The 18,803-nt window shown below is 43.7% G+C and overlaps 1 protein-coding gene across 2 annotated transcripts; it reads left to right on the top strand.

Annotated features, from left to right (window-relative positions):
* The first annotated feature begins 4,980 nt into the window (after positions 1 to 4,980).
* Positions 4,981 to 18,568, top strand: MMP23B (matrix metallopeptidase 23B). 2 transcript variants are annotated; one of them, XM_009325153.1, is made up of 8 exons: positions 4,981 to 5,151; positions 8,983 to 9,128; positions 12,008 to 12,147; positions 13,382 to 13,549; positions 14,785 to 14,949; positions 15,902 to 16,012; positions 17,012 to 17,138; positions 17,825 to 18,568. In XM_009325153.1, the coding sequence occupies exons 1-8, from the start codon at positions 4,981 to 4,983 to the stop codon at positions 17,997 to 17,999; spliced, it is 1,203 nt and encodes a 400-aa protein (XP_009323428.1). In that variant the 3' UTR covers positions 18,000 to 18,568. The 2 variants fall into 2 exon arrangements, with proteins under 2 accessions (XP_009323428.1, XP_009323427.1); XM_009325152.1 differs by having other exon boundaries at positions 4,985 to 5,151; positions 8,987 to 9,128.
* The last annotated feature ends 235 nt before the right edge of the window (positions 18,569 to 18,803 follow it).

Genomic DNA, 18,803 nt, shown 5'->3' with positions numbered 1-18,803 from the left:
GGGACTAAAGAACATTCTTATTCTCCCCCTCCCGGGGGAATGTTGCTCCCTGCTACAGCAGATACAATCCTTTTTAGTCCATGACCCACTGAAAAAGTACAAGTTTTAACTGCCGTTCCCACAGGAACCATGCAAGAATGTTGGGTTGGGTTTTTTTTTTTCCCCCCAAGTTGTGAGACGAAGGGATAAATATGCAAGTGCTTTTTAAAATAAGAGCTATATGAGGATTTGCTAATTCTTTTCACATGGGCCACCAAGGAGCCAATATGTGGTAAATCACATTCAGCTGTGTGCGCTCCCCCTCCCCTGCCTGTGGCCTGGACTTGGACTGGTGCCCTAGAGATGAAACGCTGATGCTCGTGCCTTGAGCCATCAGACACGATCAGATGTTAGGTCCTTCTTCTTTCCCTCTCTTCCCCGCCTCCACGTAGAACTCCCAGCTCACGACAGGGGAAGCTAATGGGAGCACTTTGTTCTAATGCTGAATAATGTGCACTTAATCCATGAATAAATAAGAGGTTTAATGAGAGGTGGGATTAGTTTTGGATAGTCGGACATCTGCAGTTCTAGCACTAATGGTTGTTCTCTGTGTAGCGCCTCTTAGCGTGACTGGGTATGTCGGAATATATTGTTCTTGCGTCATCTTGGGGACTTGAATGAAGCGGTGCCAGTGTGATTCCTGGCCTGCTGCACCAGGGCTAACTTTCCTCTTAAACGTGGCAAATGTAGCAGAGAGAACCATTTAGAAATAGTGCTGAAAGTAACATTTAATGTTAACAATGCTGAATAAAGGGGAGGAGAGAAATGCTAAGAATAATCCATGGAAGTGAGAAAGTCTTTATTTTTGAACTAAAACTTGCCCTTGGGAATGTAGCCGTATGTTGTGCCTTATACGGCAGCCCCACTTTAAACATTTCAGCAATTAAGATTGAAAAGAGCAAAGCAAGACTGAGGTGATTTAACGAAGAAAATGTGTTGTGCAAATGATCCAATCCTTTATGTTCTCCATAGTCTCTAGATGACCATTGTAGGTTTTATGCAACGTTCACTCCCTTCTGACAGCTGTTTAGAGCCTGCTTTTTCATGTGACGTTTATTGCACAGAGAGGTCTCAGGGTATGCATCCCTGACTGTTTGCTCAGAAAATCCCAGCTCCCTACAAACGATATCCAGGTCCTGGTCACTGCTGCTAACAGCACGAAGACAAAGCAAAGTCAGTTCTGTCGTCCTTTCCTATTCCCCATTACACCACATGGATTCCCTCAAAGTGTAATGTGTTCCATTGCTTTTAGACACTGTGCAGAAACCAAAGCCAGGAATGTTTTTCTGTCCAAATATAGGCAGGATGACAGTTCTCGCCTGTATTCCAAACCAAATATCCGCACTTGAGAACCTGAGACCTCTAAAATTCAGCAGAACTCCGAAGTCACAGCAGCAGTTCTCTGCACTTGTGTAAAAGCAGTCCTTTCAGGGGCTCAGGCTGCCTGATAAAGCATGGAGAATATTTTCAGCTATTGGAAAAGACAGGGATACAACTTTAGAGTTCTGACTAACTTCTTGCCCTTGGCACAGAGCAACGCTGGCTCTCAGAAGGGAGTCTGGGGAGCTGTCTGAAGCGTCTGAAAGAGGCTTAAATTCTGACAAGTGCTGTAGATTTGAGGCCACTGATGGCTGCGTCTGAGAGTCCTTTAAGCACAAGTATCTCTTGGGAAAGCCATGATATTCTTAACCCGGGGCAGGGAACAGGGATGAAATGTCAACATGCAACAGATGTGCACTCTGGTCCTACTAATACTTAAAATATCTACAGAAGAGAGCTGTGCTTGAAATTTAACAACCACAGTATTAACAAACTAAGTATAAACCTGAAATTTTGCTTTTTACCAGCAGCGGCACTGAGGATTCTGGCCAGAGCTTGTGCACCAAAGAATCCAGATGCACAGTGACTTTATCAGAAGCATTGTTAGTGTGCGCAGCGTTAAGTTCATGTGTCTCCCTTAGCTCCACAAGTTGCATCTGTAAGTTCCGAATACCTCAGCATAAGAGCTTTCCTCATCTGACTCGCATCGCCATAATAAATGAGATTTGTCTTGGCCTTACTACTGAGCTGGTTTCTGAGCAAATATTTGGCTTAAATTTTAAAAGTTTGGAAAGCATTCTGCAGCCAGTGGTTTGGTAAAGTTGGATGCACAGGCAGTGAATTTCTATGTGGATGGGCACAGTGCATTCCCAGCATATGGGGGGAAAGCGAGCTACGTGCTTTCCAAGAAACCCTGCTTTCTCACTTCTGATCCATCAGGGTATAACCTGCTTGCTACCTTGACAGGGAAGCAGGATCCTAAATGTCACAGAGGTCATGAATCATCTCTGCAGCTAAAGATTCCCATTCACCCACCACATGTGGCGCAAGAACACAAATGGCTAATATACAGTATAGTCTCTTTCCCCGTTCGGAATACTTCAGTAACTCATGGAAAAGGGCTTGGCTGTTCTAACCTTTAGTAGCTGCGTGAATAAGTATTAGGAAACAATGAGGTCCTCAAGAATGCACTTTTTCTAAAGCTCTAGATACTACCTTTTTTGTGGTGGGGGGTCCGAGCTGAGATGTATTTTACAAAAGTGTTTACTTTCTTTGCATTGGGACAAAAGAAATTCTTCATTTCCTCAGGCTATGTGGTTGTGTGAGTTCTCAATCTGTGCTTTAAAACTCAGGTTCATGTAGCCATCTTCAGAAACAGTAAGGCACTAACTGGGTGCTTGGAAGATTTCAGGTTCCTGCTCTGCAAGATTCCATGCTTGACCTCAGGCAAGTCTTTTCTCCTGCACAGTATGGTCTTAACCTGTAAGGTGCAGATAATAGCACTACCTTCCTACCTTCAAGACTGATGTGAGATTAAATGATCTGAGAGACTGTGAGATGCTCAGATACTCTGGCAAGTGGAGAGAGCATATGTAACAGTGCATAAGTTAAAATCTTTCTCAAACACTGCTGACTCTTACGAGCCGTATGAAAGGTGGATGCACTTAACGCTGTTACGCAGTTCCATGACTGAAACTCAGTGTTCTTCCAGCACTGTTTGCGAGCAGTATTTTTCTTTTGAGCCAGTACTGCTTTACTGGAGAAGAGCTCTTGGCTGAAGTTTTTGAGCCCCATTCCAAGGCAGGTTTTTACTTCAAGACTCCCTTCTCAATCAGTCTTTCTGCAGATGTGTTCTCATCTCCACACTCTGACAGAAACTTGTTCAGGGGACTTGAGGTACTGATAAGTTACCAGTTTCTCACTTCATACTGTGGTCTACAGCTTAAACCACAAATGGAGGTGCATTTGCACCACTCTCTGGAGCTCCGAACAAAGCACTTTTTCAGAGTGCTCACGCACAGGCATGTTTCATTCTGCCAACTGCGCTACTGAGAAAAGAGGTGTAACTGTCCCTAGAAAGTTGCAGCTAACAGCTGAGATGAGCCAACATCTCTGACTGCTGCAGCTGACTGCTTTGGTCCACAGGAGTTCAAGCCTGGTACCCTTGTTTTCTGCTCTTTCTCGTCCTCCTAGTTCCAGCTTTCCTTTGTAATTCTATCCATAACTTCCTTCCATGTTACTCCATATTCTGTCCTTCTGGTATCTGAACAACTGCTGCACTTTGTCTACTCTCTGCAGAAAGCATGTTTTTTTCTCCAGGGGGGAGCTTGGTGAAAATTAAAAAAGAAAATTTTCATGAAATTGTACAGACTCATTGGTCATATTTATTCTGAGTTGTTTAAAAGCTCCCGGCCAGCTTTAGTCTGAAAATACATAAAACTTATAAAATGTTGCAGGCTTGATTATGAACTAGGGAAAAAAAAATTCAAATGAAACAATTTTTTGTTATTAAAAGTGCAAGAAGTTTCCGAAACCTTTCAAATGCTTCAGATATTCCTTAGGAATGTTTTATACTGGCTGGCAACAGAACTACCCCCTCCCTGCCATTTGCCTGTGAAGCTAGGAGATTGCACAGTTCCTTTTCCTCCGCCTGGTCAGAACTGTTTAGCTAAGGACATCCCACCTCACTCAGGAGCGCTGAGTATCCAGCGCTTAGTGACCAGACAGAAAAGTGCAGCTATTTCTGAAAACCTGAGAATTTCTGAGTAAGCTTTTTAAAAAAGTCCTGAGTTGACTTCATGTCTGCAGCCTGGAGATGCCTTAAAGAACCTAACAGCTTAAGGCAAACCGACCACTTCTCCAAGTCAGTCTTTCTGATGTGCTCAAGCTGAGGTACCCAAAATCAGTACGATTGTGAAAATGCTTGCCTTTCTAGCATGATAACCCCTTACTGGCTAGCTCCCAAGTACACAAGAAATTTGCAGGTCACTTGCCAAGTTTCATGGAAGAGGGAGTTGATGTTTACTTTTATCTGAGTTTGTAAACTCCCTGACCAGAATTTCCTAAGCAGAGAAGCCCTGCCTGCTCTCTCACAGCATCTCATTTTTCATTCTGCTCCTGAAGACAGCCCCTGACAAATGACAGCTCTTCTAACGTTAAGCATCCCTAATGAAACATTCCGAGGGCATGATGCTGGCTTCTGGATTCCCTTTTTCTGCCCCCTCCCCCAATTTTTTCATTACATAAAGCTGACAACTGCAGATTTGTCCTCTGCTGATTATACAGTCAGTTAAAGAAAAGAGTTCATGTCCATCCCAGCTTGTTTCACTTTGCTGCTTTTCCTCCGCCAGCCCAACTTTCAGCTGCAGTAATATGATACACTTGGCAGAGGCTAAGAGAATCTTTGGCACATTGGAAAGAGGCTTAATGTAAAGTCTACATTTTTTTTTATTTTTTTAGGGCTTTTTGAAACTAGTGATTCTGCACAACTTTGGCAGTAACTGCAAGGCTACTCACAAATGCTCCAAATGCAACTGTGAGCAAAAGGATTACCAATGCATTCTGTGAAGAGAATGTCTTAGTATCTGTCGCATCTCACTCTGAAAAGTATTAAAGAACGACATGGATCAAGTAGAACAACTTTCTGCAGACAGAAGGAAGAGCTTCCTCTCAGTTGACAAGAAAAAGAGCAATGGCTGTAGAACCATTGTGGGATTTTTATGTGTATTCCCTGTGGTGGCTTTGCTGGCTATTGTGGGAGATCCAGCTGGAGCTGCAGTTCAGAAAAGTCAGGTAGGGGAAAGGATCTAATTCTCAAATGCTTGAAAGGGGAGCGGGGACATCCAATATATGTGTATGTGTATTCTTTTTAGAAGATGGATAAATTCAGGAAGCAATCTAAACAATATGTAAATAACTGTTAAGGAAACAAGATCTGTTTATGGCTGTTTGAATCCCTTTTTGCAAAGGATCCTAAAAGCTAATTATGCATCCAAGTAGAATCAGATTATTAGAGATGTGTATGCAGCTTGCAGACAACCAGTGAATGCACAAAAGATTTGGGTTGTTTTTCCCTCAGAGCTTTGGCTGTTCTTCTGAGTACCTCTGCTTCCCCAGCCTAGTATGATGCAGCATGCATATATTCTGATTTCCGTAGCAGCTGACCTTTCCTAGGAACTCCAGAGGCAGGGCTCATGGTGTGTAAGATCTAAACTGGGAGTTAATGCTGGACCTACAGAAACTATTAGCTGATATTAACTCTTTTTCAAGGTCCGTCCGTTAGCAAGATACGCTGGGACAGACTGGTCAGGGGGAACTGTAGGAAGGCTCTGGCACTCTCAGAAGCTGGTCTTAATTTTTGCTTTCAGCTTAATTTTAGCTTTTAATTTTATTAAAAAAAAAAAAAAAATCTTCTCTAAGTGCTTACATCTGCTCCTGCTGTTTGTGTTTATGAAGATCCAGGCAATAGCACCCCTTGTTTACATCACATGCTCAGGGCTCTTATTAATTGATGCTAAGCCGTAGAGTTACGTTACTGTGTAGTTTATGAAAGGGGAACTGCATGACTAGGAGAGAGAGAGGGGAATGAATTACATTCATTACAACTCAGTGAAGTAAATTAATGGAGGTCTGACTGCACAGGGCAAATAATGTAGAGCAGGGATGTTGACCAGTGTCTGCCTTTATATATGTTGGTGTCTATTGCAGTTGTTGAGAGAGGGAGTTGAAGCACCTCTCCTTCTAGCACCTCCCAAGCTTTGTGAATGTTTGAGACCTTAACCCGCTGTCGAATGGGTTTCCTCCTGGGAGCGGCTGATGTCTTCTCCAGTTCTGAGTATTCCCATAGCCTTGGTTCTTTGGCATCCAGACAGATCCTTTGATCAAAACTATACTATGAAATTTTTAACTAGGTCATTCCATTTCTGTCAGAATCCTACATCTGAGTTACAGCATGTGTGTGGTACCCCACCCTTCCCAATTCACTTTGCAACACATTCTTAATTAAAAGCATCCTGTTGCACCAGTGGTAGGTAGAACAAAGACTAGAGTAGAACAGAGACTGAGCCGGATGTTTGAGCGAGAGAACTCAACCCTCTGCACCTTTCTTGATCTAGCGACTGGGTCAGATACAGGTTTCAGTGATCGCTGTTGGGCCTGAGTCACCCTTACTTTGTTTTGTATTTTGAGGATAAGTTCACTAGGGACACAGATTGATTTTTTTTTTTTTTCTTCTTTTTTTCCCCCTTGCTTGTTCAGCACTCATGGCCTCAGGGTTTTAAGCTCGATGGTCATAGAAAAGACAATAATTTTTCTCCCTTGGAGCTGCAGGAGTTTTCCTTGTAGAAGCAGCAGCCAGCAGGCTGTTTCTGACTATCTAATTTTCCTCTGCTGATACCCAAATGGGTTTAAAGAAAGAGCCTCAAGATTTCACCCTATGCTGGTATAATTTAATAGCCCGGTGGCAGAGGAGGCAGAATGGGCAGTGTCCATTACTCAGCCTGTGCAGCTTACAGCTCAGCGTGTTATCATCAACTGGAAATGGCACCAGTTGGGCTGTGAATTATAGAGGCTAGAAAGCAAATGCACTGCCTGTTCTGCTGGCTTTGCTAAGGAGCAGGAGCATCATATCGCAAAGATAGACAGCTACTGAAGAGCGTTAATACCTTACCTCATCCCATCATAAGCTGTCAGAGCCCGCAGACTGACTGAGAATTCACAGTACTAGCAATCCTGGGCTATTCCTGACTGATGCCAGAATGAATGTGTAATCAGCCCCAATACTGGCAAGGGATCGTAGAGAAAACAACAAAGGCAGAAAGGATTTGCCTAATTCTACCCTACTTGAAAGAACTGCAAAAAAAGGGAAAACATCTTATTATCCTGTAATTATGAGCTAATCTGCTCCAAGCTTCTCTTACAGCTCCAACAGATCATTGATACACAGGCTAGCTGATCCTCCACCTTGTCTGTGCGGCTCAAAAGGATGCAAAATTTTCCTTTCATATCAAGGGAAAATGGCATTCTCAGAGTAGAATCAGAGGTAAAAGCCACTGGAGGTGAAGGGAGAGGGACAACAGCCAGCGTACTCGCATCACATGTGCCTTGGTGAAGAAGGGGCTAGGCCTTGAGCTGAGCAAACCAAAAAGTATGAGTTCCTCAGCCAGATCCCTTAATACAGCAAACAAAGTGACAAAGGTTAAAAGGGAAACATGATCCTGCGTGTTCTTTCAAGAGCAAACTGGCATCTGAAGGCTCCCAGGAATGGGATCAAATACCCTGCCAAAAGCTTGCAGCGTAGAAGGCAAGGTATTAGTTAACATCTCTGTCTCATAGGTGACGTTCTATGGCCCTTGCGTTCCTTACATTCAAAGACACTGCTGATTTCAAATTGTGAGTCAGACCCATAGCTGAGCTGGAAGAAAGACTGTCCTTCTAGGAAAGAAAGATACTGAGATCAGAACAAGATAGAAGCTAGCCTGGCTCACAGACATGAGCAAAAGAGGCTGGTTTCCTGTTAGGATAGAGTTCCTCAGCCTTTTACCAGTCATGGAGAGGTGCTCGTGATTTGGGCAGTATCTGGCAGCTGTTGCTTCGAGCTTCTTGTCTTTTCTTGCCATTTGTTTGCTGTGAGACCAGGGATATGCTATTTTGATTCTCAGAGCCTCAGCTCTTCCATGAGTAAAATGAAGACAGCTCTTGCTTTCTGCAGAATGTGCTGTGAGGCTGAACAAACTCGTACTGGTGCAGCTTTTGTAACGTTGCCACTATACATATCGCTTAGTGTCTTGGTGCCTCTGCAGCAAAGATCGCCAAGAGATTTTCAGTGTCTTAGTCCTGAAAAAGGGAGGCAGAGCGGGTGGACTTCCAGAGAACCATGTTGGATCCCATTCTTTTACCTCCACTACGCAGGACTAAAAGGCTTTTATAGTTTGAGTCAGACCTGTCACCAAATTTGATGTCTTTTACTGTATGATGGCTTTAAATGCGCTCCAGGGTTTCCAGTGCTCCTATTTACTTTGAAGGCATTTCAGATCCACAACGCAGCTTTATAAAGAGCGCTCTGCACAAAGGGTTGCCTGTTTTACTCATTTGTCCGGTATTTCATTTCTTCTGTGGTGAGGCTGGAGAGCAATAGCAAAGTGAAAAGGAAATGAAAACTTTCCAGGAAGAGCTGCAGACTCACTGTGGCCAAAAGCCTACTGAGGCCTCATTTCTCCTCCATCTGTGCTGCACTCCGAGAGGAGAGCGGAGTGGCTGCAGTGCCCTATTCTGGAATTATGCAGCAGCTCAAGAGAGCCTACAGCACCGATCCTCTGTGACCCTGTGTTGAGGAGTGCTGCTCCCTTCCTTTCCTTGCATGTCTGATCTAAGACATGCTCCAAGAACTCCTCACAGTATAGCCCCTCTTTTGCTCCGTCTTGGTTTTGTTCAGCACACTCAGAGCAGGCGTACTTTGCAAAGCACTGACCAGCTGATGCACTAGTCTTGTCCCCTAGACACCCATAAAGGGGTACCGGTTGTGCTCCCCAGCCTCCAAATGTCCCATACCTGATAGTTTTCCTTTTACATTGTTCAATCCTGCAGTCTCTCCCATCTTTTCAACCTCCTGTTTTGTCTTTTAAGGAAGATGCTACATCACCTGGTCTTCATGGAGCGAGTGCCTCTGCTTTGCACAGTCCAGCCTTCCCACCTCGGCCTCCAGCACGGAGAAAACGATACACGATCACACCAGGGCACTTGAAATGGGACCACTTCAACTTGACATACAAGTACGGACTTGCATTAGGCCTAAGAGTTACACTGGGGTCTGAGTTTTTCCCACCATGAAAAACCTTTCCTTGTGAATATCGCTAATTTATTTGCTAGTGAGCGGATAGCTGCTAAAGCCACGCTAAAGTAGGAAGTATTTCTACAAATGCTACACCGCTCGCCTCAGCTGTGGATCATGTGAAGCATCGTCACTGCATTAGAAGCTAGTAGCACATATGGCTGCGTGCTGAGGCTACTTACAGAGAAACTAACTGTTCAGGGACAGATTCACGCTTCAGACAGATAGGCTTCGCAGAACTAGGGACTTCCCTCAGAAGGTAGTGAATTGAGTATTAACTCTGTCATGCTGGTATTTTTAAAAGAGCTCCGTATGAACCTAAATCATCACTGAGGGAAATTGTTGAAAGGTTCTGTGATTTCAGGAGGAGAGAGCTCTGTTAGTCCTGAGTGCTTTTAGGAATCTTTCTCCCTGTTGTCTTCGGGAAAGGATGCCAACTCTTAGATTACTAACAAATAAACAATAAAAAGCCCTTGGCAATTCTAGGGTGAGTGAATGTTAACCCTAATACTTTCAGACATTTCTGCCAAGGAAAGTGGCTGTCCAGATTACTGATTTCCAGCTGGGTTTACCACTGCTCAGAACCAGCAGCATTTCAGCAGTACCACACAGCCATAGGGTGGTCTGGTTTTGATACGATGGAGCTATGTAAATGTGCAATGCTAGTCCTGCTTTCAACAAGCAGGCTGCTCAGAGCCAAAGTTGATGGAGTCCTATGGATTTTCACACTGAACTTCTTCTCATTGCAGTCTGGCTCTACTGCTTGTGCTGGCATAAGGCAATGTCAATCCTGTTCGGTGTTCAGCCTTGGAGCAGCTCTCTTCCTTACTTTAGCAGTGGCTGAACAGCCCCTGAAACTGTCCAGTGCGATGAGCTGTGGTGGCAGCATCCTGAAAAGATGCTTTTTCTCTCTGGCAAAAATATTAATGGCATTGTTGAATGTTTTTCAGGTGACGTAGCGTGAGTTCACACAGAACAAGGTTCAGGGAATCCCCTTAGAAAGAGTTTTGTAAGATGAGCACTGGCAGGTAGAATCAGACTGTCACGGTAAACCTCAGACTAGCAGGAGTCCTGGAGGTTTGACTGAAGAAAGGCCTGTTGTTCACTCCTGGCTGAGAGTCTGCACCTTCCTGGGGACAAAGGAGCCAAATCAGTTTTTTTTCAATGTCTTATGTGATTACAAAGGTCCTTTTAATGTGGCTGCTACCTCCAGCCACTCCTGACTTTAAAGTACAGAGCAAGCCCCAAACCTGACCTCTGGAGAGAGCTGCAATCGCTGTTAAACCGCAGGGGCTGGAATGGCAGGTTACCTTGGATTTCAGAAAATGCTTGAAAATGGCCTCTGGCAGTAGCAATGTGTGTTGCAGCGTTTTCTTGGCATTGGGTTGAGGACATCGTTATGGAGCTGTGAGGGTCTCCCTCACACTCTAGCTGTGGAAAGCTGACGAGGCTGTGACTGTAATGGGTGGGAGAGTTTTCTGTCACCAACTAACAGGAAAGGAAAGCATTTTGAGCTATGTTTGCAGTGGGTTTGCCTGAGGCAGTGGAGGTAAGGAGGGCAAGTGGGGCGGGCAGAAGGACAGCAGCAGTTATGTCTGTCCGAGAGCTCTGTGCTAACCCCTTTCTTCTCCACAGAAGCAGGAAGGGGAGTATCTCAAGGTCACCAAATGCAGGCCGGGAAGATAATTTGCAAGGTGTGGCTGATGCTGCAGTTACCTCTGTTCTCTAGGTAGCTGTTACACCGTCAGTTACGCAGAGGTCTCGTCGTAACTCTCACTGGCCTTATTTGCTCCATGTGCGGTGGTGGTTGTTGCGTTGTTCCGTGGGTGATGCTGCAGTGCTGATCGGTACATGTTGACTTCCCGGTGGGCAGCAGGGGTTAGTTCTGCCTGTAAGCCCAGACAAAGAACGAGTGGGTGGCATGAACCTGACTCCTTCACACTGAGCAGAGAACATATATCTCCCTTTACGCTCATCCCAAACAGGCTAAGCTTCACGATAGTCTTAATTGTCCAGGTTTACGCTCGTTAACAGCCTGGCTTGATACGAAACCTTCTGCTCCCTTTAGGATGTGCTGGGACGAAGGGAGAACATAAACAGCATAGCTAAAATACAACCAGAGGGGATAGCAGAATATACACAACTTTTCCCAATTGCTACGCTTCAGGCAATTTCCTGAATGCAGATCTTCTTTTGGGACAAGGTAAGTTTCTAGGAGCCATCTGTACATTTCCATGGTTCTGCCATCCTGCACCAGTAGTTTTCTTACAGTTCAGCTGTATCTATACCTGTGGCCTAAGCAAGAACCTCTCTCGCATCTCTCTCCCAAGTGATTGAGATTTTTTCAAAGGAAATAACTCGTTTTACTATCAAACCTTTAATATCCTTTGGAACCCTCTTTCAAAAGTTCTGCCTAAGAGTATTATAATTCAGTGTGTGCACATACATCGTAGCCTAAGTGTTATGAACAGGAGTTACTAGTCTGCTGCTGAAATGCAGTTGTTTCCTCTTCCAGCAATGCTGCACAACAGACTGGGAGATGTTGGGATAAAAACGGTTTTCCAAGAGAACCTTGTCTAAAATGATGTGCTTGAGGAGGGACAAGAGCTGTAGTCCAGAACATGTGATTGCAAAGAATATCAGTAATATATTAGTCCCTGTAGGGGTTTTATTAAATATTCTTAATATCCAGTTCAAGCTACTCCTGTTTTGAACCTCTTAGAGTGAACGGAAAGACTTGTCTGATGCAGCCTTGAGAGCCTTCAGCTGATGTTTGAGAAGGGAACAGCATTATCCTGAAGTTGTTCTGTCTTCCTACAGAATCCTGTCCTTCCCAAGAAACCTTATAAACGCCAGGGACACACGCAAGGGACTGGCGGCTGCGTTCCGAATGTGGAGTGAAGTTTCACCATTCAGCTTCAGAGAAGTGCCACGCCACGTAGCTAGTGACTTGAAAATAGGTAAGACTGCACGGGCTCCTGCGCTGACAGGACACTGTTGCGTTTGTTAACTCCACAAGGGACTTGCAGAATTTCAGTATGTAAACCAGGAGTTCGGAGGCAGGAGACAGTCCTCCTTTGCTGTGTGGACTCAGCAGAGCCTCTTGGACAAGCACTGGGGCATCGTTTGCCTTTAGTTAGGTACAGAAACTACTTCCAGTTGCTCTAAAAAGATGTTAATATCATAGTTAACACTTTCTGTGAATCTTGCAGTCAGGAAGCTTTACGTATTTGACAAGAATTAACCCTCAAAATCTGCCACTGGGACAGGATTATCTCTGTTCCACAGATGGGGAAACTGAATATTGAAAGGTGAAATGACATATGCAAGGTCACACAGAGCCAAAGAGCAGGTGACGGATTCCAGCTTGTTTATGGTTTTAGTCTCCCTTCTGTTGATCCTGTTGAAGCACCATCTTTTCTCTGTCCTCTCTCCCCTCCCCTCCCCTCTGCCCCTGTATCACTATGCAGTAGTGACCTCCTGAGTTTCTCAGGCCTAGAAAAATGTTAGTGCTGAGGCGTTATCTGCTCAGTCTCAACTCCGGATGTAAATTCTTCCTGGGATTTATGGTCTGTGTGAAATAATTATTTCCTGTGCAGATGGCAGCAATATTGAGATTTACCATTGTTTCGCAACATGCTCTTCACTCTGGTGTTGCATGACGCTACTTACAGGCACATGATACGCCTTCCCAGGGGCCTGTCCTGCTGCCACATGTGAGCTCCAGGTGGCCCAGTTGCAGCGGACGGCAGGGTACACTGCGACGCTGTTGTGATGCTAGCAAAAAGACGGCGAGCAGCTATGACTCTAAGGCTATCTGTTCAGGTTTGAAATGGAACAATTACATCCTGGGGTCATCATCTCACTGTCTATCTTCTCTCCGAAAAAAAAAAAAAAAGTGTCCATGTGATGTTGCAAAGAGAGCTCAGCATTCCTTTCTGAAAACTAGACTCATTTGCGTCCATTGGAAACAGCTCTAAATCCAGGGTCATCACAGGGCTGAGTAGAGTTTGCATCACAGAGCCATCATTCTTGACAATCGCTTTGCGTTTATTTTTCCTTTTGTGGCTCTGTAGGTTGGAAAACATGTGGGATACCATAAGAGATTTTTTACTAAACCACAAGTTTATGGATGTCTGTGTCCTGGATGGGCTTACCCTGCTAGATACACTAAATCTGCTTCTTTTTTTACAGGCTTCTACTCTATCAATCACACAGACTGTCTGGAGTCTCTCATTCACCACTGCTTTGATGGAACAACAGGGGAACTTGCTCATGCCTTCTTCCCACCCAACGGGGAAATCCATTTTGATGACCATGAATACTGGATATTGGGAAATACACGGTTCAGCTGGAAAAAAGGTAACAAATCTTGGGGAGCACATAATTAACGCCTGTAGGATTTAGGCTTTAGTCCTTGTTCTGGGGTTTACCCAGTATGGGAAAGAGCCAACAGAAATGGTTGTGGTTTTCTGCAGTTTTGGAAGTTGTTGGCCTTGCTGTCATGTGACTGAACTGCATAAGGGACCATGTTGGGTGGCAGTGCCACCTCTTTCTGAATAGGTCAGTGGACTTGCTCGATAGTTCAGACACATATTCAATAATTATGTCTGGCTTCTGCCCAGGCAGGTGCATCTCTGAGAAGGGCCACGTTGTATTACTTCAACTTGCCAGCATGGCTGTTTACATTTTAGTTTTCCTGGGTCTGTAGTCATTTTTGGGTTTGTGGGCACCTAAAAATGTCTGCGTTACTTATAGCTTGGCGTTTTTTTCTTCTTGATTTTTTTTTTAAGCAATCTCAAAACTAAATTTAAATTAAAAGCAGATGGTCCCTGACTAACTAGCAAATTTGGTTCATATTATATAACCAACTCAGTACTTCTTTTGAAAATAAGGTATTTTGCTTTTCACCAAATAAAAAGAGAGGAGGGGAGATTTTAGGTGACATAGAGGGACTTCTATCCTTCTTGCTTTCCAAAGCGCAGCAACAGATAAGATCTAGGGACAAAGACCTAGGAGAGATGATCTTTAAAGCAAGAATGTCAGTGTGTATTAATTTATTATGCAAGTTATCAAGATAGGTGTCAGTAATAACACCTCTTGTGAGTCGTCCTTCAGTTAAAATCCACCTCTGCTGGAAGCAGGCTTCAGGGTGCTTCCGAGAAACTTGAGTTTGACCTATAGGCTACGGGAGATGCCGAGGTCAACTGGAGGCTCCTTCAGACTGGAATATTCCAGCTAGCAATCTCATTCCCGAACAGCCGTTTCCAGTTACAGCTCTGGGCTGTGGGAACAACGTTTGCAGGAAGCTGACGAGAGTAATTAAGTATTACACAGGGCACTTGCCTTCATTTCAAATATTGCTGTTTCAGAGCAGTCTTCCTGTAGTCTGGCAGAGTGGCTGTTTGAAATTAGAAGCATGTGGAAATAATTGGCTTGTCTACTTGCACCCAAGCAGCTACAGAGAAGATGAAATTTGGGCAACCTTTGATGAGACCATACTGTCCTTGTGCTAAAATATTTCCTCTGGTTTTACAGCAGGATTAGCAAATGTACTTCACCACACAATGCCAGCTGCTCTTCTGTTTCTCTTCCAGGTGTTTGGCTTACAGATCTGGTACACGTAGCCGCTCACGAAATAGGACATGCCTTAGGACTTATGCACTCCCTGAACCCCAATGCCCTCATGCACATCAACGCCACTTTGACTGGGAAAAAGACCATCTCTCAAGATGAAGTCTGGGGAATTCACAGACTTTACGGTAAGGAAGGCAGGGTTGTGCTCTGGGCTCCTCTGTATAAAGCGCATTTGCCTAAAGCATCAGTTGGATCCTGGCCCTCACAGTGTTAGACCCTCATCGTTTGGCAGCACTAGGCTGTAAGCCAGTGAGCAGTAGGCAGGAGGAATCTTATTCCTTCTTATGCGAAGTAGAGCTACAAGGAGGTGTAGCGTTGTCTGTTTCCAGCACTACTAGCTTCAAACTAGACAGGATAGACAGGAGGCTGGAAGTCTTACAGACTTCATGCTTCCACCTCTCCAGATGGCAGTTCTGAGTAAAGGTTTCAGAGGGGTCAGTCTACTCTGTCTGCAGACTGCTGCGAGCTGCCTCCGCAGAGGCATAGGCACTGTATGTGTTCTCATACCCCTAGCTCATTATGCCCCAGCCCAGCAACCAGCTCTGGGCATGGACGCTTTGAGCCTTTTGTACTGTGGCTTATACAAGAACAAAAGGGTAATTTTAGCCGTGGAGAGCCCTGACCTGCATTTGTACATGTGCAAGCATCAGGTGCACAAAGGGAAAGCTCACATGCAAAGGAAGGGGGAAGGCAAACAGCTGTTACTCTTTCGGATGGACTCAGATGTATTAATGCAACATGACAAAACTCTCTGCAAACCAAACAGGCTGTGGCAAGATTCTCTCAAGCTCTGACACATTTGCCTGCTACTCTTCAAACATTACCTAGTGTAGGGCTTAGAAATAGCAACTCTCTTGAATCACCGATGCTACTGCATGAACGTAGCTCAATATTTATCTAGCCCACTGCTCATATAATGATGGCACCCTGCTCTATTTATTGTACTCCTGTTTTAGATTCCTTCCTGTCTCAGCTCTACCCTTTGCATTGAACAATCTGATTTAAGTGAAATGTCAATTTGTTTCTCAGGAGCAGTCTACCCCAATCCCTCTAATGCCTTGTCTCCCTCTGTTTCAGGATGTAAAGACAGATTATTTATGTGCCCATCATGGGCACAAAAAGGTTTCTGCGAGAAACGCAGGAAGTTGATGAAAAAGCACTGTCCATCTACCTGTGACTTCTGCTACGGTATCTAACTTTTCTTCTGGGATTCTTGGTGGGGTTTGCACAGAGGGAGGAGGTAAAAGTTAAGCAGTGGTTGCTGCAGGGATAGGCAGGATCTTAATTCCACACTAAAGATCAGTGGATGCAAGTGACTAGCCCCATCCAGCTCTAATGAGAAGCAGAGCAGAGGTGGCCTCTTATACATTTGAGCCAAGATCAAGGCTTGGAAATAGGAAGCAGCTTTTATGTTTGAACATTTGTGGACTAGAACATTAAACTGTCCCACTCCTCTCTAGTTTAACTGAACTAATGATAGGGAGTTTCTGAAAACACAGCTGCTCCATGTGCCTCAGACTGCTTCCCTTTTGGACCCAGCTGAGGAAGCGAGGTGCTGATGTGTTAAATTCAGAGATAAGAGATGCAGTACAGTTCCTGATGCAGTGATGGGACATAAACAAGACAAATGACAACTCAAGCACAGCTGGACTTGAGCTGCTCTGCAGAAAAAGAGATAAAGTATGTTAATCTCTCTGTCTATCTAGTCTCTCAGTTTTATGAATCCAGATAGGGGACTAATGCAGGATCAGGTCAAGTTACTGCAGCTGTGGAACTAAGCTTCAGATAAATACTTACTGACCTTAAGAAGATGTGCCATATAACTAATACCTCTCTCTCTAGTAGAGAGGTATTTTTTTAGACCAGATTAATGCAAAGATGCAGTCAGATAACTACAAACCCATGTATTCTAGGGGACTGTTCATATACTGAACATATATATATGAAACGGGCAAGTGGTTTTTTATCCATCTCTGTCAGTTTACATGCCACAAAATTGTTATCTTTGCATATGAATAACATTACATGTCCATCCAAGGATTGCTCAGTAGGAGGCATTTTTAGATTAATACCTTTAAGGTTCCTTAGGTGGTAACATTATTCCATGAAAGTGTTTTGGAATGACTAAAGCTTGATAATGAGATATGCTAACTGTTGCCATTTCTTTCTCTCACCTCTGGTGGATAGAATTCCCATTTCCAACGGTCCCCCCTACTCTGCCCCCGCCAAGGACAAAAACCAAGACTGTTTCTGAAGGCAGGAACGTCACCTTCCGCTGTGGACAGAAGATAATTCATAAAAAAGGCAAAGTTTAGTAAGTGCTCTATCATTTATTCCAGTCCTTTAGGAGACACTGCAGCTTACATACCAATTATGGCATTAATGACAAAACAGCGTAAATAAGAATGCGGTTTATCTTCTGGAGCATGTCACTGTCTCACTTGGCACCCAGAGTAGAAAGAGGGGTGGCTGGCTAACTGAGAAGGGAGTGTGCAAATACTGTTCGTAGCATTGCAAACCATTTAGTCTGAAAGCAGAGCTATCAGAAATGAGCAAGCCGAGTTGAAAAAGGATAAAATCCAATTCACATATATAGCACAAAGATAATTCTTACCACCAAGTCAAATTCCCTGGCCCATATTTTGCAAAAAAACAGAGTCTTAAATTTACCCTTTCAATTAATAGTTTGTTAGCCCTTACTGATGTACAAGCATGTTATTTCTGGATGTATCTAGAACTGAGAGAGATATGCCCAAGTCCATGAGTTAGTTTTGGCTGAGGACCCAAATTCCCATCAACTTTCAATAAGATTCAAGCCCCTACATTACTCAGGATAGTGCCCTGAAATATATAGTAAAACTTAACCTTGTTTTGTTAAAGCCCCATCTGTGCTGTACACTTACTGAAGCAAAACTTACTAGGAGAAAGAAGAACCATTAACACATATTGCATTGTACTGGACATTTTGTAGTTTAATTTCTATTATTTTTCTTATGACAGCTGGTATAAAGATAAGGAGCTTCTGGAATACTCATATCCAGGTTACTTATCCTTAAATGAGGATCACATGAGCATCATTGCAAATGCAATTAATGAAGGAACTTACACTTGTATAGTAAAGAAAAAAGAAAGAATCTTGACTACTTATTCCTGGAGAATCAGACTGAAGCACTAACGAGGGCCCTGGAATGAGCACTTCAATTACTGCTAGTTCTGTTTCAAATTCAGAATGTTTCTTTGGCATTTTATATTTAATCTCCAGTAGTGCAACTGAACTTCTAAATCAGCTGCTTCCATACCTTGGGCAAAAGAGACTCTGAGACTTGATTACTGGAACGTAAGTTTTCCAAATTAGTTTTAGTGATAAAGAATTTATCAAGTATGTGCTGTACAGAGAATTAAAATTTTTTTTTTAAAAAAGCAAAGTGTCAGATTTTGCAGTTAAACGTTTATGTGGATCACTGCGGACTGCTGAAAAACAAGAACATAACTCTTCATCAAACAAATGGATGAACAGATTGATGGCTCAGCTATGTTGCAATAGAGGCAGAGGTATTGTGGAAGGAGAATGGCCAGTTATGCTCTGTAAGTGTTTTGCTGTTATTTTTTTAGATCCTGGTGCACAGAACTAGAAGAACTTATAAAAAAAGTGTTAAGACCTAATATTTTCCTTTTTCTTTTACTTATCTGGAAGAGGATGTAGGGTGACAACAAACCCCTTCTAATTATTCCATTCCACATTTTGACATGTTCAGTTCAAGTATCCACAGAACATCTTTTTTCCCCCCAGCCGCTTTCCTGCGGTTTGTATTTATTAACTCGTGTAATCTTATCCCAATATACTATTTACCTGCATCAGCAGCTCCTCATAACTTGTCCTTTAGGTGTCTGATCAATAAGCCTCTTGACTCCTTCAACAGAGATGAGGTAATTGCCATCACTGTCCTCCCCCAGTCACCCAAGTGATGAGGTAAATATG

This window comes from Pygoscelis adeliae, unplaced genomic scaffold, assembly GCF_000699105.1.
Source record: "Pygoscelis adeliae isolate BGI_AS28 unplaced genomic scaffold, ASM69910v1 Scaffold36, whole genome shotgun sequence".
NCBI lineage: Eukaryota > Metazoa > Chordata > Aves > Sphenisciformes > Spheniscidae > Pygoscelis > Pygoscelis adeliae.
The sequence above is the reverse complement of the archived record's forward strand: the minus strand, read 5'-3'. Positions and strand labels throughout refer to the sequence as shown.

Excerpts from the sequence above, each read along its gene's own strand:
- MMP23B (XM_009325153.1), top strand. The coding sequence starts at position 4,981 with ATGGATCAAGTAGAACAACTTTCTGCAGACAGAAGGAAGAGCTTCCTC. Across the intron at positions 14,950-15,901 it reads GGGAATTCACAGACTTTACG|GATGTAAAGACAGATTATTT; the intron begins GTAAGGAAGGCA and ends CCTCTGTTTCAG. Across the intron at positions 16,013-17,011 it reads TACCTGTGACTTCTGCTACG|AATTCCCATTTCCAACGGTC; the intron begins GTATCTAACTTT and ends TCTGGTGGATAG.